The 12,655-nt window shown below is 45.1% G+C and overlaps 2 protein-coding genes across 2 annotated transcripts in view; one reads left to right on the top strand and one right to left on the bottom strand.

Moving 5' to 3' along the window:
- Positions 1 to 457: 457 nt before the first annotated feature.
- On the bottom strand, positions 458 to 3,843 carry LOC138104830 (uncharacterized). Its single transcript, XM_069004020.1, has 2 exons — positions 3,771 to 3,843; positions 458 to 3,479 (listed from the first exon to the last, which is right to left on the bottom strand). Exon 2 carries the CDS (start codon positions 3,428 to 3,430, stop codon positions 2,825 to 2,827), a length of 606 nt encoding a protein of 201 aa, XP_068860121.1. The 5' UTR covers positions 3,431 to 3,479; positions 3,771 to 3,843; the 3' UTR covers positions 458 to 2,824.
- Positions 3,470 to 12,655, top strand: part of TRIO (trio Rho guanine nucleotide exchange factor) — a 248,805-nt gene continuing 239,619 nt past the window's right edge. Inside the window, 2 exon segments of the mRNA XM_069004019.1 lie at positions 3,470 to 3,860; positions 3,862 to 4,073. Coding sequence (XP_068860120.1) covers positions 3,775 to 3,860; positions 3,862 to 4,073 — 298 coding nt within the window. The 5' untranslated portion in view covers positions 3,470 to 3,774.

Raw genomic sequence — 12,655 nt, 5'->3', positions numbered from 1 at the left:
AACTCCAATTGACAGCTCCAGGTCAGTACCATCTCTTGTCTCCTAGTTTGCCCAAACTAATGAGTTTCTAGTTTACTTATCCTGAAAGCTTGTAAATATTGTGATTTTTAAACCAAGCTTGCCCTGCTTTTTTTAACGTCTTATAGAAATGGGGAAATCTTCATTCTTTGCTTTCTTGATCAAGTGGGCAGCAAATACTGCAGGAAAAGAACTCAAGAAATACCAAGTCTGCAAATTCCTTTAAGAATGAAACATGAAGTGACATGTGACACTTCCCAGCCTGGATATACAAGGCTAGGCTCTGGACAAGCTTCTTCCCTCACAAGACACCTCTTTGACAGGAATAGTTTTTTGTGTTTGGCATACTGATCTTGGAGTGACCATTCAACCACAGTTAGACACAACACAACTAAAAATAAAGGGCATTCAAATGAAACAACACTTCTCTTTGGACATATATTTTATTGGGGTATAAATCTTTTTAAACAATGTGCTTACATAAAATTAAAGGCTTATATATATATATATATATATATATGTCTTGGGGTTAATTTCTGGGCATAGGGCAGCGATATGGGATACACATCATAAAGTCACCCCAAGACATTATATATAAATACAGAAATTAAGCACAGAACTTAAACACCATTAAGATTTAAAACTCCTAGTATACAATCTAAAACTCTAATTTGAATCTCTGCCTTAACACTATTAATATTTCACAGGTCACATTACCCCTAAAGTTTCTTTTACACCATGAATATTTTTTTCCTTTCCTGCATTTACCATTGCAATTGGTGCAAAAACACTTGCAGGCTGACCAAAACTGAGATAAGCAAAGTAGGAGTTGAGGAGAATATGGCTATCCCCTAATGACGGCCTTTCAAATTCACACAATTTTCCAATGTGCAACATTCTCCATACAGACAATTCATATCTGGTTTGTTTTAGTTTGAAGCCTAAAATGATCAAGAAGAACCAGATTAAGAAACATAATTTCCTAATGTCAAAATATTAAATCTGGTATTTGATACCTAAGGTGAATAGCTGTGAATTAAATCTTGTTTTATTAGAGACTGTTAAGTAACTTTGTTATAATGTAATTTTCCTATCCTTGTCTCCTTCTTTTAAGTTACCCTTCAGTAAATATTGCATCCTGAACATTAGCATGAACACTATGCATTGCTGTAATTCTTATGAATGCTGCAAAGGATATGAGCATTTTTGGCTCTTGAAGGATTTTCTGTAAGGGCCACCTTTGTTGCTGATGAAGAACTCACATTACAGCTAGTGCTCAATCTCTTTCATGGTGATGAAAGGCTTCTGTAGTGGGGGGAACATGGCTCAGGGCACCCATGTACTAAGAAAAAAAGCAAACCCAGCATCTCTTGCAATTCAGCAGATGGAGGGGACAGAGGTAGGGTCAAACTTGAGTCATACGGCCTTCAAAATTGTTCAAATTAACCTTGCCTTTTTAGTGCCCACTTACAATTTGTACAGTGTACTGGATGAGCAACTAGTTGGAAAGAGAAAGTCAGTCTCTTCTCTTCAACAACTGATGAAAAGCCTTCTAAAGCTTTTTCCAGCGTTGCATAGTATATTGAAGTCTTAATTTGAACTTGGAAAACAAGTAATCTCAAACACTTCTTGCTCTCCAGCCACTGAAAGCTAGAATTATGGATTCTTATTCTTTTCTTTACTCATTATATTAACTCTTTCCATGCACTTACCCAATTTTCTCACATTCTTATGCAGATTTTTCTTTTCTGTGCAGATATACAATACCCTATCCCTACTCCCAGGTTAGCTCGCTGCTTGCTAGGGAACAGCAGCATTTGTCCCATTCATGTTTTTAGCTAAGTGAATGGTGAACTAGAAAGAAATTCATGTTGCAACCACTTCTATCAGTGGGATGCTAATTTGGAACTCTTTCCTGTGCCTGCTGTCTGAAAGAAAAACATTAAAAAAATATGTTTTCAGTCAAATTTTTCTCTTCTCTGTAAGAGAAATTAGGGCAGGCATGGTTGCACAAAAGCTTTTTCATCAACCTATACAACTTCAGATAAATACAAATCTTGGGAAGCTTACAGATGACTTCCTCATCATCTGACTGTAATAAACTAACAGAACCTGTCAGGTTTCCCTTAGAACCTGTGGGAAGGACATGAAGCTGTGTCACGGGAGGTTTAGGTTGGGCATTAGGAAAAGGTTCTTCACCCAGGGGCTGCTTGGGCGCTGGAACAGGCTCCCCAGGGAGGTGTTCACAGACCACAGCCTGCTGGAGTTGAGGAAGTGTTTGGACAATACTCTCACCACATCTGGATTCTTGGGGTGGTCCTCTGCAGGACATGTGCAGGATCCTAGGATGATCCTAGTGAGTTACTTCCAACTCAGGATATTCTATGATTCTATGAACCACATTTGTCTTGAACTTACCTTGCTTTTATCACTTACCAAAAGTTCAGGAGTTTAATTCCTGAAGCCATACTTCTGCATTTCAAGTGAGCTAACAATTCACTATTTACCACGAGCATTTGAGATGTGTTACTCAGATTCATCCATTTGTGCAACTGCTACGATTCCTGCTCTGCCACCCCCTCCTCAACCTTACCTGGAATCAAACTTAGACTGGCACCTTAACATGAGGAGGAGGACGGTGGTGGGACACATCACGACCTATATCCAATTGCACTCCCCAGCGTGAGCTGCTTGCTTATTTTATATTAATTGAACCGGTCCACAGCATAAAACCTTTTGAAGTGTCCCCGTGATGACAGAAGAAAAAGCACATCCACAATACAGACAGCAATGTAACGGAAGCCTTTTAAAGGCATGTTTTTAAGAAATTTGCGTATCCCGTTTTCCCTGTGCCTTCCAGCGCTAAGCCAGGCTCCTTCCGGCCTCGGGCAGGGGGTCTCTTCCCGAGCACGGCCCCTCGGAGGCCCCCGGCGCCCGGGGAGCGGCAGGCAGGAGCACGGGGCACGCGCCGCTTCCCACGCTCCCGCCGCTCGCCCCCGTGGCGGGCGGACTGGATATTTTCCCTTTTTTTGGACCTCCAGGCCGACTTCCGCACACCGGCGAGCTGGCAGTACGGCGAAAGCCAGTCGGAAGCACCTGAAAAAAACCCAACCAAACAAAAAGAACCCCCAACAACAAACCTAGAGCTCCCAGCAGGCGCTCGCACCTCCGGGAATCGCCGGGAAGCGCCAGCCGCCGCGGCCCAGCCGGAGCGGGGACGTCCTGCACCGCCCAGCCCCGCCCCATCCGACCGGTGCCGGACGCAGCCGGAGACTCCCGAGCTCCCCCCTCTCCCGGCTCCACCGCCCTTGTTCCTCGGGCGGGGACTCGCTTCCTTTCCCGACTCCCCCTTCCCACCCTCCTCCTCCTCCCAGTCAAGATGGAGGACGGTGGTAGCTTCGGCCACTGGCATCGCGGCGGCTAGGGCAGCTGCTGCTCCTCCGGATCGCTTCTCGCTCCCTCTAAAAAAAAAATAAATAAAAAAAAAAAGAAAAGAGAGAGAGAGAGAAAAAAAAAAAAAGGCTGGAAACATTCCTTGTTTCTCCGCCCACCGGCTGCTGGCTGCGCGGACCGCTGGCCCTTCCCATGCCGTCGTCGTCGTCGTCGCCCTCCTCCTCCTTCTCCTCCTCCTCCCGCGATTGTCTGCGCTCCGGCTGCCGCCCGCCCGCCCGCCCGGACTCCCTGCATGCACACGCCGCCTCCTAGGTGGCTGCGGGGGGTGGGCGCTCCCGGAGCTGCCATTCCGCACATACCTTCATGTCCCTGCGCTCGCTGCGGCCGCCCGCCGCCGCCCCGCATCGCTCGCCCGCTCCGGCTGCCGCCCTGACGGCCGCTCTCGCCCGGAGGTGAAGCCGGGATCCGCGGAGGGGGCGGCGGGGTCGGCGGCGGGTCTCGCCCGGTGGAACCACCGCCGCCGGCGCACGCAGCAGCAGCAGCAGCCATGAGCAGCGCCGCTACCGCCACCTCCGCCGCCACCACGGCCGGCAGCGGCGCGGGGGAAGGGGCCGAGGAGGCGGCCAAGGACTCGGCGGACATCGCGGCGTTCTTCCGATCCGGTGAGTGCGGTCCTGTCATGGGGGAGCGGGGAGGAAGGGCCGGCGACGAGACCGCGGCTGGAGATAGAGGCGAGAGGTGGCCCTGGGGAAGCGACGTGCTCCCTGTGGAGCCGGGAAAGGAGGCGATGGCAGCCGGCTTTGTCAGGTGGCCGCGGGGAAGGCTCCCCCGCCTCTCGCCGGCGGGGCCGCCTCGGCACTGCCCGTCCGTTCCTCGGAGAGTCGGCAGGGAAGGGAGCCGAGCCCCCGCGTCCCGTGCCGGGGACAGCGGGGTTCAGGCACAGCAACTCGCGGGCGGGACGCCACCCTCGCCAGCAGAACCAAGGCGTGAAAACGGGGGCGGTGGCGGCGCGGCCCGGCCGGGAGGGTGCGGGGCTGCTGCCGCCCCGGGGCGGTGTCGCCGGTGACAGGTGCGATTCTGCCTCCGATGCCGGCCCGGTAGCGGGCGCGTTACCGGGGCCGGGCGGCACCACCCAGCGCCAGGCGGACCCAAGTCCCCCGAAAATGTCCCGCCGGGGGTTGCGGGACGGGAGGCCGGTGGAGGAGCCGCTCCGATCCGGGCAGCGCAGGGTGACGGAGGGGCGGGAAGGGTGAGCGGGTCCGCAGGGCTGCGGGGAGCCGGTTGTGCCGGCCGGGCCCCCCGGGGAGGCGGGCGGGCAGGCAAGGATGACACCGCTATAAAAGGCAGCGCTCCGCCGGTGCTGTGTGGCTGGGTGGCGGCCCAGGGCAGGGATGGGAGAAGCGGCATGGAAAGTAGATGTTCTAAGGAGAAGCGAAAGAGGCAGACAAAAAGCGAAGTCCATGTTAAAGAGGGTGTTGCTGCCTCGGCTGAGGCGGGGCAGCAGCGGCTCTCGGGCGCTGCCGGGCTGGGAAGCCGGGCTAGGCGCGGAGGATCGGGAGGGGTAGGGGGGGAGCCTGTTGACAGGCTGCCGGGATAAAAAAAAATGGAGGCTGCCTTCTCCCTCGGTGTTTACTCTCGGCACGCAACCGGGCGGGCAGGGCGGCTGCGCCCGCCGCCGAGACGTTGTCCCCCGGGGGATAGCGGCGGGGACGGAGGGAAGGCAGGACTGCCTGGGCCGCACGGACCGCCGGCAGCGGGGACGGAGCCCCGCGGGCAGCCTGGGCGGCGGCAGCAGTGAAGCCTCTCCTCGGTGCCGGCTGCCCTCCCCCGAGCGGCGGCGGCTCCTCCCCTCTGTCCGCTCCGCCGGCGGCTCCGAGCCCCCCAGGGCACCCCTCGGCCATCGCTCCCGGGCGGGGCACCCGGGCTGGGCTGGGCACTTGCTCCCTTTGGATGCCTAAAAAGGAGCGGCGAGCAAGGAAAATGCAGACTCACCGCTGGAAAGACGAGGGGGTTGGCCGATTTCGTGTGTAAAAAATAATGATGGCAGTAGTAATAATAGTAGTAAAAGCTGTGTTCATTGGGTTTTTAAGGAAAGTCCCCGAGGGAAGTGGGGAGCGGCGTAATCAGTGCTTCTTGCGGTCGGTGGTGCTGCTCAGTGTGTTTGGTTTCATGAGGGTGATGGAGGAGGTGTGATTTGCAGCACGCATCCCTGAAGCAGGGCTGGGAGCTGCGTTTGCGTGGACAGAGGGTCTGAACAGGGGGCTGTGTCCCTTCTGGAAGGCTTGATGCTCCCGAGGCAACCTGCTTCACGTCACAGCCATGAATGTGAAGCTCCTTGTCAAGATGCTGGCCTTGGTGGGTTTTGTTATGGAAGAAGGACTGAGCTTTATCATTGCCAGGAAGAAATCCCGATGAAAGCAAAATGACAGATTAGAACAGTAGGCTTACACACAGTAGTCTGCCTAGCGTAGTTACAAATGGGTGCATGTGTAGTAATCTTGCAGTTTAGGAGGACCCTGCCAGCTGTATTAATAATCAACTTCCACATATATGTGTGGGTTGAAGGATGCTACAGCTGGTAAGCTCGTAAGTGGTGCAGTGATGACTTCTGATGCTGATAACTTCTGATAACAGGGAAGTTGCACTGAGCTCAGTATTGCAGCAACTGAAAATATTAAAGCGGTAGAAGGACATGCTTATCAAAAAAACTCTTAGAGCATATTTAACAACTGGCATTCTGATTTCCATATTAGCATGTGGAGGTTGTCTGGTCCAGCCTGGGCTCTGACATACACTGGAAAATGTTCTGGCATCTCTTGTGGGTGTTTGGCATTGAGAAGAGCTCTTTGAATTCCGCCTCTGTGCATGATCCACTCTTTTATAAGGAGAGGGTCTATTAAGAGATCTCCGGTGCTTCCCTTTGTTTGAACAACAGGCACATTTTTTTTCAGTGAAACACAATGTGCACAGTGATCAATGAACAAGGAAAAAAACTTCGATGCACTTAGGAGCAGACAAAATATTTTTTCTGTACAGAATTTACAATAACAAATGCTTCCTTTTTCCGTTACTTGCAGCGAATATTAGCAAAGCTGTAGCTGTTATTTAAAAGAGAAAATGAGTAAAAATGTTGCAGTGTTTTCCAGGAGGAAAAAAACCCCAACAACAAAAAGCTTGCCTAAACAATCAGTTCTAATCTTAGGTTGGTTAAATTAGTCAGTTGAGCTGCCAAGTGGGGTTATTGGCTTTCCTCCTGTCCTTTTGTAAGACTAAGCCTGAAGTAGAATTAAAGTAGCCTGAAGAATGGAGTTTTGTTATTTGGAAGATGTTTTGTTAAGATATTGAACAGCAGCTAGGTTCACATCACTTGAAATGTGGACATTTCCAGTTTTCACTTTGGTTATGTAAATGTAAACTCACTCTTGAGTTGTTGGGGAAATAAAGTTGCAGTTGAAATGTGAGGAAAGCAGCTGAACTGGAAGCACCACTGGTGGTGGTAGTAGGAACACATAAAGGCTATGCGTCTTGAATGTAAATGAGGAATCCCTTCACTGGAATTGGAAGAAATTGAGGCATCTTACTTTCTGTTACATACTTGGTATCAAAATCTCATTATTTGAAGATAAAAAGAAAAGAGTACCTTGTTACATCTGTCACCTTTGTGGCAGGATTAATAGTAAAAGGAGGAGAGCTGAGTGCCGGGCAAAGTGATTACATTTTGGAGAAAACACAGTGTTTGTTGGAAGTGCCTTTCTGTCCTATACTTAAGTTGGAGATTAGAAATGACTGTGTAAACTGACAGAAAGATACCTTTTGAGCTATAAATGTATAGACAAACATCCCTTTTTTTTTTTATTAAAAAGTGCACTGGATTGACTTGAAAGGACTGGTAAAATACCTTCGAGTTATAAAAAAAAGACTGTTACCGTATGAAAACCCAGTAGTGCAGAGTCTAATGGCTGTGTAGTGTTAAGTGTGTTAACATGTGTTAAGTATACAAGATGTATTTTTAATAAAAAGTTATTAAGATAAAACTTTTCAAAATGTATTCTGAGTTTCAACCTAAAAATTCTATGTATTTGAAAGGTCTGAAAACAGCTGACATGTGCAAAGTTGAATTTGAGGCCATCAAGTCATGGCTTACAGGGCAGTAACCATACTGAGGTTTTGTTTGGTTGTTGTTGGTTTCATCTTTGCAGCTTTAAGTCCTCAAAACTTTGGGAAGGAGACTCAACTGATATCTTCAGGATGCAAGAATAAGGGCTGTCTGTTAAGTTTAAATCATGCTATTATAACAGTGTTTTTGAAACCAAAGTATTTTTACTGGTTGAAGTTAGTGAATTTTGGTTTTAGGCATAGAGAACAAAACTTTTTTCATCTAAGTAAAAGACATGTTGATGGAACTTTTAGTAATTAAAGTTACCATTTTGGGATGATGGAAAAATCTGTGAATACAAAAGGTTGCAGAGAAAAAGGCTTTTAAGCACTTCAGTCAGCTATCTAGATACTATAGGAAGTGCCTTTATAAATTACTCTGATAAGTCTTCATGGAAAAAAACAACTAACTGATAGCTCTTCACAGTAGTGAGATGAAAGTGGATGGAGTTATTTCCTGTAAGATACATTTTTTTATGAGTGGCCTCTACAAACTGTGCAGTAACTTCATTCATATATGGACAAACGATACAGTTTTTGTAAGCCGTTGAGGAGATTAGTGTTGTTACCACCTGTTTATGTGAACTCTTGCCACATTCCTAGAAGGAACATAATTTACATACTGAGCAATGGGAAGGGACCTTTGGAGGAACAAAAATGTTTGAAAAGCAAAGGGAAAAAAAAGGGGCCCCAAAAGTCTCTTCATTAAGGTGAATAATTGCCCAGGCTTTGCCAGGTAAAATCTGAGTATAACTGTTTATTGTACTTCATCCCTTGATATGGGAAAACAAAAAAATGGAGGGTTTTCCATCTAAAACCTAATCTACACAGGCGGCAGCAGTCCTTTCTGAGGAGAAGGAGTAAGTCTGAGATGAATATGGGTCTGGAGGAGGTGGGTGTTCCAAGTAGAGTTCAGTGTGCCACCTCAAGGTGAAGTCAGAGAACAGGCTGGTAGCCAGAACAGCTTTAAATAGCACCTGGTTCTAATGTTGTACACTTAGTGTATCGTGCTTGTGCATTTGTTTCTTAAGGTAAGCTTAATCATAGGAGAATTTAAAACTTTGGTTTGAGATATATGTGTTTAGGTACCAAAATGAACATGTGAGTATTTTAGGAAAACAGGATGCTGAGATTTGTTGTTGCTGTGGACATTTGAAGACTTCTGCAAGTACTAGTAACTTGAGCCTTGAGTCAGTCTGGGTTCAACTAAGTCTGCCTATAACAACCTAGGCTGATAGTTGCTCGAATAATTGAGACCTTAAAGAAGTATTAATGAGTGTCATGAAAACATGATTGATTTTCTTCTTTTTCTCTTAAATAACGATCTTGTTGTTTGCTTTTGCTTATTTTTCATGAACATCACTTAACAAATAATATTGTAAAGATAAAAGCTAGCATTTAAAAATATGTTCTTTCAAGTTTACAAGGAGGACTTATGTTTTATTTCTTCCTGATTATATTGCTTTATATACTGTTGCCTTGCTTCCTTTACATTAGTGTCCTGTGTGATAGTGGCTGGGATAATTGGCTGCATGCAATAGATAGCATTAAAAATGCTGCCATAGAGAAAGTCTTCTAGGAGGAGGGAAAGGAGAGAGGGTTAGGAAAGATTACACGGAACAGAAAAGGCAAGCATATTATTAAAAGGCAGCAGTTTTTTTCAAGAATACTACTAATAAAAACACACTATCATTTAGATCATAGGCAAAATAGCTTTCAAGGTGGGCATCAAACGTGAGAAACAAGCCAAATTTCCATCTTAAAACCATGAAGCAAAACACACCATCTCTGAAGTTAAGATAGGTGGATCTTAGGAAGGCACTCTCTCCTGCTGTTGTGTAGTAGGTAACTTACAGAGAAGGTAGCCAGAGCTGTGGTTGTTGCTTACTTGATGTGGCAGTTGGAGTCACTACAGAGTAGTGACGAGTGTCTGACAGAAATCATCTAATAGTGAAGCCAGAAGCAAAGTTTTGCCAGGCAGCACTGGTGGTAGCCCATGTGACAGCTCCATGCTGTCCTCTGCAAGTACTGGTTCTTGGTCCTGTGGCTGTCAGGAGCTGAGGTGTGTTTTAAGAAGTGGTGAGCATGCAGAGGATGTAAAGTATGAAGCAAGTTGTCCATTCTTTCGTATCACTTCGAGTGATGACAGCATTTGTATTAAAAAAATAAACACAACAAAAATTTACAGTGTTGTGTAAGCTTTTCAAGAATCTGTTAGTTTGTGCTTTTAGTTGCATTAGTAACAGTATTGCTGTCATTAGTGCTGGTTGACCTGGGCTGAAGAGGATGTGGGCCCTTTTGTGAAGGTTTGATCCAATTCCAGAAGTATCCATTTTAATAAGATGGTTGAAGCAGGGTGGTATGTGTGTGTGTGTAAATGGTATTTTGAAAAACACTGTAGAAAAATGCCACAACTTGATAGTTTCTGATGAGCATATGCAGAGCAAAAATAACTGCAGAAACAATGAAGTTACAATGGAGAAGTTACACTGGGAAATAGCATTGTTGAATTGATGTTCCCTGGAACAACGAAGATGAGGATAGAGAGCTTCAGTGTGAAATGCAGCAGCTGTTGTGCCGTTTGGTTTAGTGTGAAACAGCCAAGCTTCTCTGGGGATAGCCAAGGATTGATAAAGTTAGAGGTTAGGGTGTGTTTGTAACAGTTGGAGGAAGAAGTCCTGAGTATTTCTAAGAGAGGACAGAGAATTACTTGTAACATCTGATAGCTGGCAGTTGATAAACTAAATGCACATTTGGAGGGGAAGGTAAATGGGAGTTAGAGAAAAGCCAGGTCCATTCTTGGAAGGAGTGCATTTGAGCTGGCATGAAGTGCTGATGTGCTCAGAAAGGAGCTGACAGAAGTAGGAAGAGACTTGGTGCAGCCAGGGCTTTCATCAATTGCAGAGCTCAGTCATTGTGTAGACAAGATGGGTGGTAAATGTTTCTTATAGAAGTGGTTTGTCTCCAGTTAAATGTGTCCCACAGCAACCTAACAGAAACAGGTATGAATTTCAACCTGAAATATCATGTGACTTCCAAGAGCTTTTCCATGTAAAATCACTATCTAGGTAAATAAAATCTGAAGAAAGACTGGAAAGACTCACCCCATTATGTAGAGAAAATATTAATGTTTCTCTGCTCCTTTTCAATTTAAAATAAAAATTAAAATATTTCTAGTATCAACAAATGTTTAGATGCAGACTGCTGGGTCAGTTTAATAGAGTGAAACTGCGTAGTGATTTTAGGTCTGCATCTTGAAGAAGGAGGTAAGATCACTGAAACAGCTGTTCATGGTCAGCAAAAGTGTTAAAACAGTAAAGAGACATTGAAATTTTGGTAATGCAGTGATAGTTGAAGTAAAGAGAACAAGGGAAACAGTGTTTTCTGCTTGATATTGGTGAGAACCAAGTTTAATCTTAAAAAAAAAAAAGGCTACAAGGTAAAAAAAACCCACGATGGTCATAGCAGGCTATTTTAATTTAATGACTACGATTGTTGCATCTATTTGTTGTTCTCATCAAGAAATTTTCTTTATTTGGAGAAGGATCCTTGTTTAACTTAACATTTTTCTCGGTGCGGTAAAATCAAAAAGTAGACTACTGGTGAAGTAATACTGATGATCTGCAAAGCTGAGTCATATTCCTTCAGGAAGGATACTGCTGTTTTGAGAAAACAGATCACTTACCCAGTAGTGAGGAGGAGGAATTGAAATGACAGCGAACAACTCAAGTGCTTTTAGCAGTAGACACTACAGTACATTAAAGCATCTGATTTTCAGCCTCTAGAGTAGGTTGTTGTATGGATACACAAAGAAGAGGGTCATAAATGAGTTGTGTCCACAAAGTTTCACTAAACAGTCTGAGTGACAAGACCCTGCTTTAAAGATACAAAACCCATTCCAATGGTTTCTCTGCCAAATAGCTACTCAGAGTAATCTGAAATAGCCTAATTGTGCATTTGTTTAAAAAGCAGGGTTGTTTTTCAAGGCTGTTGAGTGGAGTCTTCTGAAATAATTTAGTCAAATTTGTTTAATCTCCCGTGTTACTGCCTTGCATAAGTGGCAGTAGCACTGTTTAATACAAACCACTGCAAATATGTAACAGGTTTTCCTACTGAGCAGTGCTGAACTGTGCCTCTTGCTGGTACTTCTAGATGTGGTGTTTTGTAATCTGGACCTTACTAAATAACTGAAATAAGAATTACTGTTTTATAATTATGGTGGGAAGAAAAGGCAATCTTTACAGAGAGATGAGATTTTTTTTTTTTTTTTTTTAATCTCTCAGGGCCTAAGATGTTGAGGGAGTGAGATATAGAGAGAAAAATGCTTTTGAATCTTTCCAGCATCAAAATAGGTCAGGGGTTTGCTTTATGTTTTATACTATAGGTGTAGTATAGTGTGCTTGGATAATTCCCACAAATCTGTGCAAGAGTCAGAATGATGTTACTGGCATATCTAACAGTCCGACATGAGCCTGAGATTCAGGAAGGTTTGTTTCACTAGTGTGCATGAGGATATATGTATGCATGTTACACTGTCAAACTAAATATTCCATGTGGCTTCCAAAACTCGAGTTTGCATGACAAACCTCTTTGTCAAAAAGTTGGAGGAAGTATTCTGGGCAGCAGGCGCTGAACAGGGCTATTGTGAGTAATCCCACTGCGTTCTAGTCATCTGTGAAACTAGCCCGAGCTTAATTACTCATGTTTTCTTGTAGTCTTAGTGCTTGTATGAGCAGTAATAGTTATTCCTGAGGTGTCTGCAGACTGTGTAAACAACCAGTAGTGATTTTTGTGGTTAGATTTGTACATGCTTAGCAATTAGAGTCTGAGGATCCAGGGTTATAGTGAAGTGAGATTTCTTAAGTGCTAAAAATGAATAGGAAAATATACTGCAGAAAGATAGGGCTCACAGAGACATGGTAAATACCTACTTGTTTTTGTCTAGTATGTGCCTTGCTTATTGCATAAAAGAGTGATTCAAAATCCAAAACTTTTAGGCTTTATACTGAATTTCTGCATTTTTGTGGGTAATTTTGTGGAAACCTTCAGCCTTATGACATGCTTCATCAAGGCCTTTGGTCAAAGGTTT

Source organism: Aphelocoma coerulescens, chromosome 2 (genome assembly GCF_041296385.1).
Source record: "Aphelocoma coerulescens isolate FSJ_1873_10779 chromosome 2, UR_Acoe_1.0, whole genome shotgun sequence".
Lineage (NCBI taxonomy): Eukaryota > Metazoa > Chordata > Aves > Passeriformes > Corvidae > Aphelocoma > Aphelocoma coerulescens.
This window is presented reverse-complemented; position numbering and strand designations above follow the sequence as displayed.

Excerpts from the sequence above, each read along its gene's own strand:
- LOC138104830 (XM_069004020.1), bottom strand. The coding sequence starts at position 3,430 with ATGCCAGTGGCCGAAGCTACCACCGTCCTCCATCTTGACTGGGAGGAG.